The 17,277-nt window shown below is 42.3% G+C and overlaps 1 protein-coding gene across 7 annotated transcripts in view; it reads left to right on the top strand.

Moving 5' to 3' along the window:
- TNS3 (tensin 3) overlaps nucleotides 1-17,277 on the top strand; it is a 784,915-nt gene that overhangs the window by 710,522 nt on the left and 57,116 nt on the right. For all 7 annotated transcript variants that reach the window (XM_085607385.1, XM_085607384.1, XM_085607387.1 and 4 more), the window contains one exon: nucleotides 17,039-17,216. In XM_085607385.1, coding sequence (XP_085463511.1) covers nucleotides 17,039-17,216 — 178 coding nt within the window. The remainder of the gene's footprint in view (nucleotides 1-17,038; nucleotides 17,217-17,277) is intronic.

Genomic DNA, 17,277 nt, shown 5'->3' with positions numbered 1-17,277 from the left:
CTATTGGTAGGACTCCTATTGTGGGTGGGTTCTGGAATGAGTTAGATTCTGCTATGAAAAGAGCTGACCAATGAAAAACGAAATACTATCATTTAAAGCAAGCAACCGCACTTGCCTTATTGGTGCAGTCTTGGAGGGGAAATTTGCAAAATTAAGACCTTGTGTGGCACGTGTGATTAATTAACCTTTTGTTTTACTTGCTAAAACAATGTAATTTAAGATGTTTAGTGGTGCTGCCTAGTTTAAAAATAGTATGTTGTATTTCGCTGTGGATGCGCTGCAGGAGTAGTTTTCGCTTTCAAATATAAAGGCATTTTTCAGGTCTGATTTGTATATGATTTTGCACTTCAATGATATGTTTATGGGTAACTCTGAGAAATTGAAACTCAATGGTGCTGATGCTGTGAGGTATCTACACTCTCCCAGAGCTGATGCCTATACATAAATAAAATTCTCAGAAGGGCATAATCATGGAACATTGGTATAGAGAAATTTAAAGGAGACACTTTGCCTCGGGGTGTTTCCACGCTAAATATGATGCCTGTCATAACAGCTGAAACAGCGTTTCCTGTGGGACAGTGTCAAGGAATGTGATGCTAATATTCGCAATCGTAATGCAGGTAAGGGTTACGTCGATATTAGAAGGAGAAAAACCATAAACAACTCAATGTTCAGTAATAACAGTAGTTATTTATCTAAATATAAACACAGTTTTATCAAAACAGTGAAAGAGTGTCCCCAAGTGAACATGGAACCTAAACAAAATAGTAGTGACATATTTGTGACATGTACAATTGGCTTCTAACATGTGTAAAAGGTGACCATTATAGCAGGGCTGAAGATGGCCACCTAGCAGGAGTTCCCCTTAGAAGCTCCGGGGCTTGGGATCCTTTTTTGTGCAAATCCCTGGTTATGCCCCCCCATCCACCCGACAACCCGAGGATAGGAAAGCGGCAGCAACACCACTTTCCCAGATACACCCTGCCAAACAGTGATTTTGAGCAGATATCTCACCTGAAGATTTTTGCCAACAACGACGACTCCCCGTGTCTGCCTCTGACCCATGAGAAGTCCAAAGCCTCCTGAATCCTGGCTGATGTGGTCATGGAGTGCCGAAGCAGCTTGTAGCGAGTTGAGTATCCTCCTGCTTCGCATCGCGTCCGATCCTGCGAATGATTTCTGGGACAGTGGCGAGCTGATCATTCTACCCCTACCTCTTCGCAGCAGTCGAGACTCCGACTATGGCGCTGACTCAGTCCTCATCTCTGGCTTTGCTATAGATCGCCGCACCGAGCCGCGAGACACTGGCCGCAGGGTAACGTGAAACTTTCACCTGCCTAGCATCGTGCCCATTCCTGTGGATCTCTCTGGCATTGCCGAGCTGATCGCTCGACCCCCACCCCTCCGCAACAGTCGAGATGCTGGCTATGGTTGCGCCAATGATCGCCGCACTGGAGCCTTGAGACATCGGTTTCAGGGAGCGGTGGGACGAGTCCACTTAGGACAGTCTTTTTCAGATTCCCTTTTCACGGGATTTGACCGGATGGTCCATATTTGTTTGCATGCATTGTGGGCACAGCGCGAGTTACCACATAAAAAAGCACCTCTTGGAGGGTGCGACATCGACTGCCTGACAAATTTTTGTGGAATGGTGCCTGACCCTAAGATGGTGGTATCATGAAGTCGAGGAAGTTTTTCCTCCCCCCCCCCCCAGTTCTGGGATTGCGCATTTGTATGGTTGCAACAACATGCTTATGTGAGGAAATAACAAAGTATGCTCAACTTTCCTCTGCAAGCTAGACGCCTGACCCTAAGATGGCCGCTGAAATGAGGGGCAGGCACTCCTACCTCAAACCAGCTGCAAAATAGTGATCTCCACTTTGATCTTGCCAGCAGGTACGGTCCCCCCGCTTTACGAACATTTCAATGCTTCTGTAGGCTGACGATGTCCTCACAAGCCCCTCTTCTTATAATGTGAGAGACGTCTGATCGAACAGAATCACAATATAGTAAAATGACAGCGAAAAAGCTACCCAGTGCCAAGTATTAAGACAAGGCGACTGAATCCTAATCCAAAACAAAAAAGGGATTCCAAGGCCAAATAGTATTTCAGTTGCAAATGCCCGTAAAGGAGGCGGTCATCCATAACGGCCCTCAACAAAACGGTAGTCATCCCTAATTGGCTTCCACCTTCCATTAAACTGCCTCCCCCCACCCGAAGGTGAAATACCACACAGAACAAGGACTTCCCACATTATGGCTGGTCCACACATGATACCGGAAGGAAACCGCGCATACTCTATTCAATACCCTCCCAATCTATCTAAAAGTGCCTCGAAAATGTTCAAACACAACCTTCTTAGAAAAAACCCCCGTAATCTTGTTTCTGGACCCCTCCTTCAACACCAAGAAATGCGCTATAATCAATAACCTCATATTCTTCACAAGAAGAATAGCCAAATGTCGGTCTGCATTCTCTAAGCTACTAACCATCCATGCCTATAAAAATATCCCCTACGGAACTAGGATAACAACAATACCCTCACCAAACCTCAAAGCCACCCTGAACATAACATCCTACAAAAATGGCACTGTTCTTATACAAGCAGCTAACAAGGACCTAGAACATTTCGACAAATACTTTCTCACCCTAAAAACCCACACCATCTCCCCACCCAACGCACCACAGGACCTATCTACCCCTCATCTCACGAAGATCAGAGTCCCCCACCCCTACCCAGAACCTATGAAAGAGGCAACAACAACTCACCTCCTTCAGAACTCGTATCACCTACACCCTCAAGTGGAATCATTCTCAGCACCAACAACGCCCCTCCCGTTATGTCCAATCTCTGACCTTCCGCATCTCCACACTCAGCCACCTCCCCTATCCCCACTGCTCTCACCCTCCTCCACAACCCTCTACCGACTGCTGATGAAACTCTCCTCACAACCCTCTACCGAGAGATAATTACACCCACCACGACACAGCCACTCTATCGAGTCAGATTAAAGCCCCCAGCCAGCACATACCCCTACCATTATCTTCCACCCCGCTCCTAGCTACACCTACCCACCACACTACCCACACAGTCATCAAACCCCTCAGCAATACTACTCCCAGCCCTCCCTGCCCGATGATCCTGTCCCTTCCTCCCTATCACCCTTCTGAACATGACCCACTCATAACCCAGTCCTACCTAACATCTAGGAAACTACAAAACGTTATACTAGATATCCAAAGCATCCTACTACTTGCTGAAAATTCTCTTTCCAAACTCACCCATCTTCAACACTCTAGCAGCAGTCAACAATGTGATAAAAACGATCCCCCTGCCTAATCGACACCTACGCACTCGCAAACTCCCCAACTACCTAACGGACCTGGATATCCATACCCATCTATTACTATACAAAACTCCTACGAGCCCCATCACACTTGAGGAAGATCTCAACTACCTAACGGACCTGGAAATCCGAACCCTTATACTGTCATACGAATCCCCCACTTTCCACATAACTAATGAAGAAGAATTCTCTATTCTCCCAGACCCCATTAACCCAAACAGAACATCCCATCCAAAACACAGAGGAATAAACTCCAATCCATAACCCCTAACCCGGAAATTCACAAGCTGACTGTAAAGAATTCCTCAAAACCGATCTCCTGCCTTCTCCTAAACTGTTCAGCCTTAAAACACGCCTCGGACATCGCCGACCTCACCCTCAACATGAAAACGGACATAACCATCCTCACGGAAACTTGGCTCAATGAATCGTCCTCCCCATGCCTAGACCTTCTAGTCCCCCCCCTCAGACTACAACATTATTAGACTAGATAGACCTCTCAAAAAGGGCGGAGGACTAGCCTGCATTCATCGATCCGACATTACCATCTCAAGTTTCACTCCGAACCCATGGACTCCTGTGAATACCTTGGGATCTCTGTCAAATAAGATAACCATTCCCAAAAACTACTATCCTCTGCCATCCCCCAGGTAAGAACGTAGTATTTACAGACCAACCTATGGAAATCATTACTACAAACTCTGCCCCTCTTTCCAACGACATATTCCTCGGCGACTTCAACCTCCACTGGGAAACCCCCTTGACAAACAGGTCAACGCCCTCAAAACCTTCCTAGCAGACCATTCCTTGATCCAAGCTATCTCAAAGCCCACTCGCTCTAAAGGTGCTACTCATGACTGGCTCATCCCTAAACAAAATACAATTGAATCTATCTCGATTACCCCTTGTGACTGGTCAGACCATCACATCATCACCTTCCAAATTTCCTCCACAACCAAGAAAACTTTCCCGCAACAAAACGAGCCCAAACAATGGATAAGAAACATGAAAAACCTCGACTGGGACAACCTAGCCTCCCACTGAGAGAAAGTCCTCATCTCCCTAACAACATGTCCGACGTCAGTGACCTCACCGATCACTACAACTCCACAATGACCAAGGTCTTTGACCAAGCTGCTCCACCTAAACTCAAACGAATTCCAGACAAAGACAAAAACCCATGGTTTAACGAAGCCCTGAATAAAGAAAGATGTAAACTTAGATCATAAGAACGGAAATGGAGACAACATCCCTCCCCCTCCATCTTAAACTACTTCGGAAAGCTAGAAACTCCCATAACAAAAGTATTCTACAATCTAAAAAAGACTTCTTTAGATCAGAACTAGACAATGCCAAAAACGAACCAAAGAAACTCTTTGAATTTCTAAACAACAATCAAACAAATTGGCTAAATCCTCTCTCCTGACCCCAGAATCCCAGCTTAGCAGCGAATAATTTTCTTCATTCTTCACAGCAAAAACGAACTCCCTCCAACTTGAGCTTAACACAGCAGCAACCAACTCAACCACCCCTAAGAACCTTCAAGCTGAAAACCCTGAACAACCAGAGTTACTTTTGCCAAAAAATAACTCTCACTGGTCCACCTTCAAACTTTACGATCTTAATGACATCACCAAATCTTTATCAACTACCAAACTCAAAAACCACTTCAATGACCCAGTCCCCTTAAATTGCCTTCCCCACATCTACCAAGTCATCTCCCCTCTTTGGACCAAAATCATCAACGCCTCGCTAGCACAAGGACACATACCGGACTGCCTAAAACGGGCCAAGTCACCCCTATACTAAAGAAACCGACAGCAAACCCCTTTGACCCCAATAATTTCTGACCCATAACCAACATTCCCATGCTAGTCATCGTCCTGGAAAGATGTGTTCAACAACAACTGAACCAACACATCATGGACTTCATCCTTCTGAACATCCACCAATCGGGTTTCAGATCAGGCCATAGCACAGAAACAGTCATTCTGCATATAGTGGACGACGCCCTCCTTGCTCTTGACCGCAACGAAACCTGTCTACTAGTCCTGCTCAACCTCTCCTCAGCCTTCGACACTGTCAATCACGACAATATTCTAGGAAGACTAGAAGATAGGATGGGTTTATCTGGCACAGTCCTTCAATGGTTCAAATCCTTTCTGGAAAACAGAACGCAATCGTTCATGGTGAACAAAAATCTTTTTCCCTCCTCACCGAACCCTCTAGGAGTACCTCAAGGCTCTACCCTATCCCCCACCCTATTCAACCTATATGTCGAACCACTAACCGAACTACTGCAGCAGGTGAACATAGCCTACCACATGTATGCGGACGACACTCAACTTTACATCAAGATCTGCTCCATTGAAGACATAAAGAAGATGAACTTGGCACTCGAAAAGACCATTCATTGGATAACAACCAACTTCCTCAAGCTAAACTCGCAAAAAACTGAATTTCTTCTTATCTCCCCCCCTAATAATTCCCAGGAGACAAAGGAATGGACCAAGTTGATCACTACATTGAACTGCACGCCAACTCTGGTGGACTCCACCAAATCACATGGAATTACACTAGATAAGAACCTCAACATGCAAACACACATCAACCTGCTAGCTAAAAACGCAGGCTTTCACCTCAGCTATCTTAGGAAAATGAAACCTTTCATCGAGAACCCGGACCTGAAAACTGCACTTCCATCTCAAGGCTGGAGTACGGACGCACCATCCTCGCGGGGCTTCCCAAAATCTCAACCGCCCCTTTAAAAGCATGTCTCAATGCCGCAGCAAGACTCCTAACAGGATCTAGGAAATTTGACCATATATCGCCACACCTGAAAGCAGTCAACTGGCAACCTTATGAAGCTTCAATCCACCTAAAAATGGCATGCATCACTCACAAAGCGCTTCACCACAATACTCCCCCATACCTATCCCATAAACGTACCTTTTCTGGAGGAATCAGACATTCTAGGAGCGTTGATAATTTACTCCTGAAACCTTCTCGTTTCAACAAGAAAAAACCCTCTGACAGAGCATTCGCCGGAGCAGCACCAAGAATATGGAACTCGCTTCCTCCCTACATCAGAAAAATGTCCTCTACTCCTTTGTTAAAAAAAGAAGCAAAATAATTCCTTATGTGCAAATTCCTCCCATAAACTATCACACGGACCATCCCAGATCTTCACCCTTAAACTTGCCTCTTTTATCCCTCTAAGGACACCCTCGCTGCTCATGACCCGTTGCTCAGAAATACTCTCACGCCTGTGACCCTCCAAACTTTGTAACATTTGCGGATTTTATGTATGCTATACTCTGCTAATGGTTTTATTTGTACTGTGCCCTCATTGTAAAGCACTCTGATACCCTACCCTGGGTCTAGTCCGCGCTATAGAAAACTAAAAATAAATAAAATAGATACAAATAAATAAAACAGCATGGCTGTATTAAAGGCAATGGAACGGCTTGTACCTGAGAGGAAGGATATTATGTCAGCTTGAAGGACGTGCAGGAAGTGATAGTGTGACAAAAAGTGGTTTTTTTTTTTTTTACTCAAATGGGACCCAGCTGGGCACTGCACGTGTGTGGGGAGAAATGAAAAGAATGAATCAGCACTTCATATCTCAAAAACAAAAATGGTGGATACACGTATTACTCTGTGTGAAACCAAAAAGAATGCACTCACCCCACGGAGGGGAAGGGGAGCTGACAGGGATGTGCCATTGCCTTTTATACAGCCATGCTGGTTTATACAGGTCTCACACTGATATTATCGACAAAAGCAAAGCAAACCATTTTCCCAGCTCCTATTCTTATATAAGGACGCTGTTGTCATTATTCATTTCTTCAAATTGTAGACTTTTACAAATTTTGGAAACCAACTGTACATGTCACAAATATGTCACTACTATTTTTTTAGGTTTCATGTTCATCTGGGGACTCTCTTTCACTGTTGTTTTGAAAAAAACTGTATTTATATTTACGCAAATAACTATTGTTATTACGGAACATTGAGTTGTATATGGTTTTTCTCCTTCTGATATCGACGTAATCCTTACCTTCATTGCGATTGCGCATATTAGCATCACATTCCTTGACATTGTCCCACAGGAACCACTGTTTCTGTTTATAAAAGACTTACCCTGGTTCTGTGTGAGTAGGGTCTCCCTTGTCTCTTGTTCTTGTCTGCACAGCTGGTCACAGTGACAGTGAAGTACCTGGACACTCCTTGGCCAAAGGCCTATATGCTGCTTTTATTGGCTGACAGTTGCTAAATGACTTGTGACAGTGACTTAGCGTGTTTTCTGTTGGCACTGACCTGAGTATTCAGTATCATGTAGTTTACAGACCATAGGTCTTTTAATGAATTTCACGTTTATGACCCTAAACTCAGAGAGAAAGTTTGTTTCTGAATGATGCCAAATAAGTTAGAAGTTGTTCTAAAAAGAGTCTGTGGTTTCACATATTAATATACATCTGAGATTCATCTAATCCTCAATGAGTCCTAATATTAAATACATGATCCAACATCATGTGGAAAATATCACACGCAAATTTCACTTTGTCATCATTTATTAAAGAAAGTCAATATCCTGAAGCCTAGTGTGAAGAAGTAAGGGCATCGTTGCTGCCTTCATATTAGTTAATAAGATAATTACAGTTGGGCTCTACTGTACTAGTGCACATGATTACTTTATCATCAGAAAGTGTTCCCTCCAGTATATAAATGTGAAACATTGTCAGTTTGGTCTGGACCATTCAGGTTTCAGGTAACAAATATTGCCTAGGTGAAAAGATATCAATGACCATGTCAGTGAAATAATTGTTGCTGCTCATTCTAGGAAGGGTTATAAAACTATTTCCAAACAATATGAAGTCCATCATTCCACAGTGAGAAAGATTATTATCAATAAATGTAATGACTGTTGCCGGATGCCCAGGAGTATTTGTCCCAGCAAATTCACCCTGAGATAAGACCAAATCATGACACCCAGGGATCTACATACCTTTCTCAGTACAATACTCTTTAGAGTTCATCATTCACAGTTATCAAAAGTGTGAACAAGTAGGGCGTTTATGGCAAGGCAGCCAGAAAAAAAGCTTCTTTTATGCGAAAAGAGCATTGTTGCATTACATGACCTGGGTGTGTAAAACAGCACATGAATGAACGACAAGACTTCTCCAAGAGTGTCATCTAGGCATAGGAGGCCAAAAGGAAGTTGTTTGAATATAATGCACAACAGCATGTTTGGCAGAAACCAAGCAGAGTATAACCTCAAAAACCTCACCTGGATGCCTCAAACTCATTAAGTCAACCATTAATGAGTAGCATGTGCAGATTGCCTTTGTACATCATTTTATAACTATATTTTGTGGAGAAAACACATTTTTTCAGCTGCAAAATCCATAAGGGAGATTACTGTGTCACTTTATATCTGTGGTCCAAACCTACTGCCATCTTCTGAGTTAAGCCTTGACTGCTTTAATATAACTAGCTTTCGAGAGTCAACTCTGCAAAGGAAATAACATGTTTATCCAATTTGAGTCTATTAACATTTCCCTTGGGCACCAGTGATGAATAACCGTAACTACTACAATATACTACTTAGAAATGACTGCCTGAGCTAGAGAAAGGACTTAAAGAACTTTTAAAGTTATCACACTAAAGACACACAATACTGAAGACACCAGAATTGTGAGGCCTTAACAAGCTTATCTTAAATCCTCTAGTTGTATGTTAACATTACATCACACAACACTATAAATGAGTTGTGACGGTAACTCTAATCAAATCATGAAAACCTCTCAGATGTTTTATAATGGCACAACCATGAGAGCACTTTGAGTGTAAAATGCCACTTGAAAGTATTTGTGATACTGTTGTTGGCACTTTGTAGTAATCATCTTTTGTAATTGAAGGGTTGCAATGTCCGCAAATGGCGAGCATTTTCCTCCAGTTCCCATCCCTCATCCAAGGTGTTGCCACCGGTCCTAGCTTTCCTCATATTTATAAACTGGTGTCAGTATGAGTTCTTGGAAGCCGGTTATGACATGAAATCTAATAGTAAAACATGCTCGTTTAACCATATATGCTTTATGGCGTGATTGTAGTTTCTTCTCTAGTATTTTGCCAAGAGCAAATGCTTTTCTTGAACATTATTGTATGCTTCGGGATAGGAAAGTTTCTTTATCTCTTTTGCAATATTTTGACTCTTTTGAATTCCTTATGCCTTTCGAGCTGTCGATGACTTATGGGTGTTTGTAGTGGGTTTTATCTATTGTTAACTTTGGAATTCCTACTGTTCAGAAATTTGGACTTTACTAAGGCAATACTTGATCTATAGATTTTTTTTCTTTGATCTTTGTCAAAACCCTACTTGGGCAAGAGAGATCACAAAGTGGTAGAATCCAGGATGGACTGGGCACTTCAAATGAAAAAAATGCATAGTTTTTCTTTTACATTCACAGTGATGTAATCCTTCTGTCTTGTCAACAGACCAGTTAAATGTGATTTCTACTACTTATTTGCTTTATTTCTACTACTTCAATACGTATTTCTGTTGCAAAAAATTAAACCTATGTTTTCATTTGTGCCACTCTTTATCTTGTCTTGACCAACTTACATTTGCACCATGTGGTCAGAGACTTTTACGAATATTCATATAAGACCAGGGCAGCATTTGTTTAATTGTAAACAATTCTTTCAAAGAATTAAAACCTAGAAATTCACAGTATTTCATTACAACCAGAATTTGACTTTCTGCACCTACCAGTTAGCCAAGTCTGTGCTCATAAACCCAGCACATTCAAGTATTTTTAGGTTAGTCAACAGTGGGTTTGTGAATCCATTGTTTACTTCCTGCTAATATCAAACTTTGTTTATTTCGAGACATCCTCGAGCTGCACTGCAATCAACACGTGTAAATTGGGCATCCATGATAGACATATTTCTTTAAAACCTACATTCAAAATGGCACTTTCTTATATTTTGAGGTTCATCAGGGATTTGGCTAGGGATGTTTGAAGCAAACAGGTGTGTACTCATTAGTAATAGTTTCTGTGTGAAACATTATGTCTGTTCCTTCATTGTTCGGTGACTAGAAGTACAGAGTCCCGGTTTAAATTCTACAAACTGAGAGCTATCCTAGTCGAGCTTCAGTTCCTTCTAGTGTTGAGTCTAGCCTTCCAGTCATTTCTGTGAATTTGAAATTAATTCACACATGCATTTTCTTGTTTACTCAGTTTGATTGTTCCAAATCATTTCACTCCGTCCCACCACAGTTGTAGATGTGCCCTCACTGTTGGAGATTCAGAGCTCATCAGTGTAATTGTGTGTATGTATGTATGTGTTGATATTTGTAAAGTACAAACCTAGCTCGAGAGCTATCTTATTTGCCTGGTAAGCTGGGATCTTATTGTTGCAGGTTTTTATAAGTGGTGCATCTGGTCTTGAAGATGATCCAGGCTGGTAGGGAAGCCAGTGTAAGTCTTTTAATATAGGGGTGATGTGGTTGAATTTCAATGAGCCCTTGATGGGCTACATCACTGCATGTACAATGCCTTAGAGGGTGCTATGGTGCTATCGGGGAGACTGCTGAGCAGGGCATTGCCTCCTTCCAAATGTTAGGGGACTAAGGCTTGTACAGTTGATGCTTTTGCCAAACAAGAGAAATGTAGTCTTTGTGGGGTGCAACTTCAGAAAATTAGTTGACACCCACGATTGGATAAGTTTGAGGCAGTGTTTGAGTCTGTATGTCATTGTGGAGGATAATTTTAAGTAGAGTTGGGTATCATCTGCATGTTGATGGATCTTGATACTGCTCTCTGCAACAATGATTGGGATCCATGAAGATGAGAATCAAGATGATGTGAGCATGAGGATGAACTCTTGGGGTACTCCGCAGCTTGTACTCCGCAGTTTCCTTGAGCTTGTGGAGACTGTTTGCACTGGATTGTCCCAGGTAATTCTGGCTGTCCTGAAGTGGGTAGGAGCAGACACCAGGAAGGTATTGGAAGATCTTGCTTCTAGATTTGGGGGTAGGTTTCTAATTTTCACAGGTGATCAGCAACAAGTTGTATTTATGAATTGTGATTTGTCGGAGAACATTCTTCAGTGCAATTATGTATATGTAATTTCCTATAAGAGATTATTTTGCTAAAAGCAAAGAGGTTAAGCAGTAATATGATACTGGGCTTCTTCCTGTCGTTTAGAAGGGGGGTGTCATCGACTATTTGGAGGGTGGCTGTCTCAGTGCTGCAGTGTGGTCTGAACACACATGCCTGCGTACAGGCGTGTACCTTCACCGGTCATTTATAAGAGGGTGGCTCTACTCTGTTTTTAAGTCAGCAATGAAATATTTAACTTCTCAAGCAGGCATCTGATGCAGATACCTGCAATGCACTCAGTCTGAGGGACAGAAGTTTACTGGTGCCTACAACATGTGCCCACTGCTTCTTGCTTTGACTTTAGGGAAACTAACTGTGCCGATGCCTGAGTAGCATATTGAATAGTAAGTCAACCCGCGCGGTAACTCCATTTCCCGCGTCTGTTTCTGTAAAAGAAACGGAGGACAGAATGTGCAAACTCTGGTATTCCATGTCTCTGTGCGCTGTCCTTAAACGAGATGGCCCTAAGTGTCAAACAATGTTTACATTCATAGACACGTGCGCACCCCTCTCTCCATTATCATCTTATTCTCCTATCCATGCACAAAAGTTGATGCCAACATGAGCTGTGCTACTGAATGGCTTAGGATAAGAGCCACACAACTTGTTTTGAGGTTCATGCTTCTTTTACATTGGAGCATAATAATTAATCACTGGTTTCTTACATTGGCTGACATTCATTGTCTGTTTTGTCTCTTAATACACAAACATACTTAATATAGCAGCAATAATCTGTCATAATCCCATTTGGAATCTCTTCAAGCCAACTTTTAAATCCAGAACATAAGCTAAAATGAGTTTGCCTCATGCATGATTTTCAGCGTGAAAATCAATTTGAGATCATTTAGCAAAGGGCCAGGATGAGGCTGCACTTGGAATGAATTGATTAATCACATAGTGATGAAAGATTAATTATAATTGCTGTGCTGTTAAATTGACATGATTCACATGAAATGGAACCAAACATGCACAATGTCATGGGTAACATGAATATTTCACAAAGGGAAGAGGTCGATTGAGGCACACTTCTTTCTGGTTGTGGTTGGTGCATGCGCCTTTTTCATCTCTCTCTTCACCTACCGACAACTTTCTGGCGGCTACATTTTAAAGATGCATATCATTCAGTGGCATATTGCATAAGCCTGATGTCACACGCATACACATTAGTGTGTCCAAACGTGTTTTGCACCAGCGGTTCCAATACTAAAGACCGATGGGAGGTAAAATTTTTATTTGTTTGCTCGTATTTGTTCAGCATATGTGAGGGTTATTTGGATGGAAACGACACGCCCAAGTATTCACAAAGTTTGGCAGATGCTTGGTGACACATGAGTGTGATTAAACACGTGTTAACCAAAAGTCTATGTGAATGTGTGGCCTAACTTTAAGAATTGGAAAAGCCTCTCTATAATTCAAGAGCAGACATGGAGTGCTTAAATGAGCCAGAGAGATAGGTTTTCTCATTTGCCTTGTGCATGCTATGAGCCTATGTATGCCGTGAATCTAATACACTCAAATATAGTAACTAATGGACCCCCTTGAAGTACATAAAACAGCTCTATTGTCAATGCAGTTTGTTACCAGCTTCCACATTTGGTCATTCCTTCTTCTTTATTTTACTATAGTAGGTTTGAAATAGTGTGTGGCTTCCCAGATGAGGAGCCAAAGCGCTTTAGTCAACCATTAGTTTGCTATGTCTTGGGGGAGTGCTTAGATGGAAGAGTGCTGAATTACATCGTTTGGGGTTGGGCTTGGTGTGCTAGACTGGTGCTCTTCTCCAGAGTGATGTTCTTATTGGAATGTTCTGTTGCTGTAACGAAATAATTAACCCAAGCAATACATAAATACATACATAGATCCTGTCTTAGTTTGATGCACCTGAGGCGAGGGAAGAGGAGTGAGGTGCTGCATGCATGCACTTTATAGTAATTGTGTCTGGTTAGAAAGGTCTTTATAAAGTCCACATAGGCATAACAGAGTAAAAGCCCAGGACATGTCCTGGATGTAGGCAGTCATAGCAGAGGGTGTAGCCAGTCACCACAGGAGTGTTGGGTGAGTACCCACAGGTGTGGACTGCACACAGGATTGAGTGTTCTTTTTGGTCCATTCACAAGTGACAGGTGATTTACCCACAGGCATGCACTGGATGCATGCGTACACTGTAAACAGCCCGAAGAGTCTGTCGGTCAGAAGTGAAGACGAAAACACAGAGCAAAAGCATTTTAGAGACTGCTCAGGGACAGCAGAGGAGCAGCCCATAGACATGTGATAGTTACAAGTAACTAGGGCAAGCGACCTAAAAAACAGGCCAAGAGTGATAGAGATGTAACCCTTAGGCATGCACATGACAAATGCAGGTATAGCACATGCTCTTTAACTAGCTAACCAGGAGCAACAGGGAAGCATGCCCCAAGCTTGCTCTAGATTTGACCGGGTTGCCTGGCCTTGAGGTTATGATATATCACAGGGACCTCCACACACAAATGAAAATCGACAATCTGAGAAGAAAGGAGACAAACATGCAAAAATCAAATAATATCAGAAATATAAGAAAGTTAAAGCCAAAATACTCAATAGCATGCACAGGTTATGGGCAGCCATGGTATAAGCTTTCTAGAGTCCACTCAGGAGCAACACAGGAGTAGCCCATGACATGCCATGCATACAATCAGACTGCATGGCAAATGATATATACAGCTCCCCCCAGCATGTCCTCTCCACAGGCATCCTGGGTAACGTGTTGCATAGGTTCCCCTCAGAAATGAAAGCAGAGCGACTCACAGGCATGTCCTAGATACAAGAGACCTAGAGTATATGCTTCATAAGTTCAACCCAGGAGTTATAGGGAGCAATCTCACCAGGCTTCTGAGATCCGCAGTAATAGCGTTGGTAGTAGGAGACTATTGTGGAATGAAAGTGGTTGGTAGATTACTCGATAGAATAATAGATAAATGATAGAATGAGTTTAGGGAAGATTACTCAATAGATTTACTAGATTACTCGACAGAATAATAGATAAAGGATAGAATGACTTTATGGAAGTATTTTCTTGTGGAGAAGCTCAGGAGCCACCTGGCCCAGACAAACACACACGACACAACCTCCACTCCCTACACCTGGAGGCTCAATGGGGAAGATTAAACAAGAAACTGACCTGGCTTATCTAGCTTCACAGCACAGAAGATTTGCACAGCATAACAAATACTTGAGTAATTCTCGAAGCCCAGGGAGCAAGTTTAGGAGCGAAAAAAAGGGAGGAAAGTAAGACAGCCAGGGTCACAGAGCAACATGCAGCTTGAAAAGGCCAAAAACCCCTGATTTATCAAGCGAGCACGTGCAGCTGGTTAACTTTAAAACAGTTAAAGAAGCAATCACTTCAGTCTAGCAAGCGTATTGCTTTTAGGGCGCAGATTTAATAGGTACAAAATGCACAATTCACAAGCAGCATACAATGCCACCTCAGAACACTGGGGATTAGCACCTCATGACTTTCCCATGTTGTCACAGACCAGAAGTACTAAGTTGAATCTAGATTGCGACTGGTCAGAGGGATAAGTATAACAGCCATGTCCTGCATTAAGTCTTGGTCCAAACACAACGCTGTTCGAGTTCTCTAATGTAATGTTGAATGTAAACGTGGATCATATGTACTACTTTTGATTTTTTTGCAAACCTCTTCTGTTCAAAATGTTACTAACTGCATCAGGCTTGGCTGATAGTGCATGATCTGAGAAAGCATTGCTTTTACCAGAAGCACACAACCTGGCTGTTAGTCAGTGGAATCGATCGTGCCAACAATAGTTAACTGGTAAAGACAAAGAGGTGGGGATCTGAACCTATATATGATCTTAAAGAACCTGAACATTATTGTTCTTACTTAATTATACTTTAACACACATACTTCCACCTGTGCAACATGGATTTAATCGTTTAGTGCCTTTGCTTGATGGTGTTATTGTGTCGGTTTGCAGGACAACTGCATTTGTTGACATGTCTTGTTGAATTATGTTGGCTCTCTCTGTTAAATTGTGCTGTTGCCTTTCATTATTACGACTGTTGGCTCTCATTACTTCATGTTCTTTGCTGCTCTTCCTTGTGCCTTTTCTTCTTAGTCCTCTTTTCTCCACTAACCACTCTTCTGAACTATTTATTTCTCTTATACCTGACCTCAATTTGTCACTCTGCTACCATATTATCTGTCATGCTTGGATGTCATTCACATGTAAACCTCAGTATTTGTTTGTCTCCGCAAGTTCGTACACCGTTCTCCTCAGCCAATAACACCTGAATTGCATTTGTTTCTCGGATGCACCTCAATACATAAATATGTCCCATCAGTACCAGAAACCTTTTGCTCGGTTTTAAAATGATTATCACTCACTTCCACTTTCACAATGTCAGATCAATTGTTAATGCTTATAAGGTGGATTAGTGCAAGAGCCTCTTGGTGGATCCCCTGAAGCTTTCCTTCCACCCCACCCATTCACATAGATATCAGCTTTTCTACACAAGCACCCTATAGTCTTCCATGCTATGTATCCTTTCCCCATTATAGACAGTGGGCAGGCTGGTCATCTGCCAGGAGCACAGTCCTGTTTAAGTCCCTCAATTTCTTTTAGGCAATGCCCTGTGCATCCCTCCTAATTATGCAGGCTACTTTTCCAGATATAGCAGCTACTCAGTCACTTTACTCTTAACCATCCACTCCTATCAGTGTCTACACTGCTGAGTGCTCCATTGTGTTTCCGCTCAGTCCATTTGCTTGGCCCCTACTCTAGACCTACCTCCCATCTAAACTCGAAGAGTCGGAGCGAAGCTGCTTATTTACCATGCATCAAATCCTGATCTTGTCCTAAGCATGATATTCAAACGTGTCTGTCCACGATGAGCACTCCACGCAAGCCGAATGTTCTTCACTAATTTATAAATATGCATATTTCTCATACTTCTCAGTTTGTTAATCTGTCTTGTTGCATCGTCTACTCTCCAACACATCACCTGTGACCACACACCTTGCTTAACTCTGCTGTGTATCAATGGCCAGTTGCATGCAGACCTTTTCTTCCTGAGATGTTTGTTTTCCACAAGTTGTCAATAAATAACATTTTATAGCAGTTTTGTATGTGAATATGAATATTTCACACCGAAAAAAATGTGTCCGGTATATGATCTGGGTATGGGAAGTATTTTGCAATTTCCTTTCTAGATATTCACAAGGACATGAAGTCGATACCTGTAGGATAATAAACCGATGCACTGAGGATGTTGACAATTAAAAACGTATGACAAATTAGTCATAACTAAACGTGTGTCATGTAGTTAATTTGTCTATCTTTTAAACCATTGTAGTATGTAAATGTTTTAAGATCAGTGTTTGCCTGCCTTAACTTGAGCAGTAAAAACGACTTTAGTGTAACCATACACAAGTGAGCCAGCTCTTAGTTCAAATTAATATAAATCACAAACATGCTTTCTAAAAATGATGGTATTTCTTTTAAAAGTACTCTTTTCTCGCTCTTTAGCCTCAGAGACCCGTAGTTACCCAGAAAACCTCAACAACACCCTTGCAATGTCGGACGGCTCGGTTGGAGCGAACGCTGCCCTCTTCAGGACGGAAGTGTCGTCTGTGTCTTCCTGTCAGCGACCCTACGCCTCGCCTTGCACCCTATCTAGCCTCAGTCCGGCGTCCAGAGGAGAAAGGTAAGAAACCGATTTAACCTCAAATACTTTAAATCTGGTATTTTGTTGTCCCTTCGAAGAC

Source organism: Triturus cristatus, chromosome 5_2 (assembly GCF_964204655.1).
Source record: "Triturus cristatus chromosome 5_2, aTriCri1.1, whole genome shotgun sequence".
NCBI lineage: Eukaryota > Metazoa > Chordata > Amphibia > Caudata > Salamandridae > Triturus > Triturus cristatus.
Note: the sequence above shows the minus strand (reverse complement) of the source record. Positions and strands in the feature narration are given on the sequence as shown.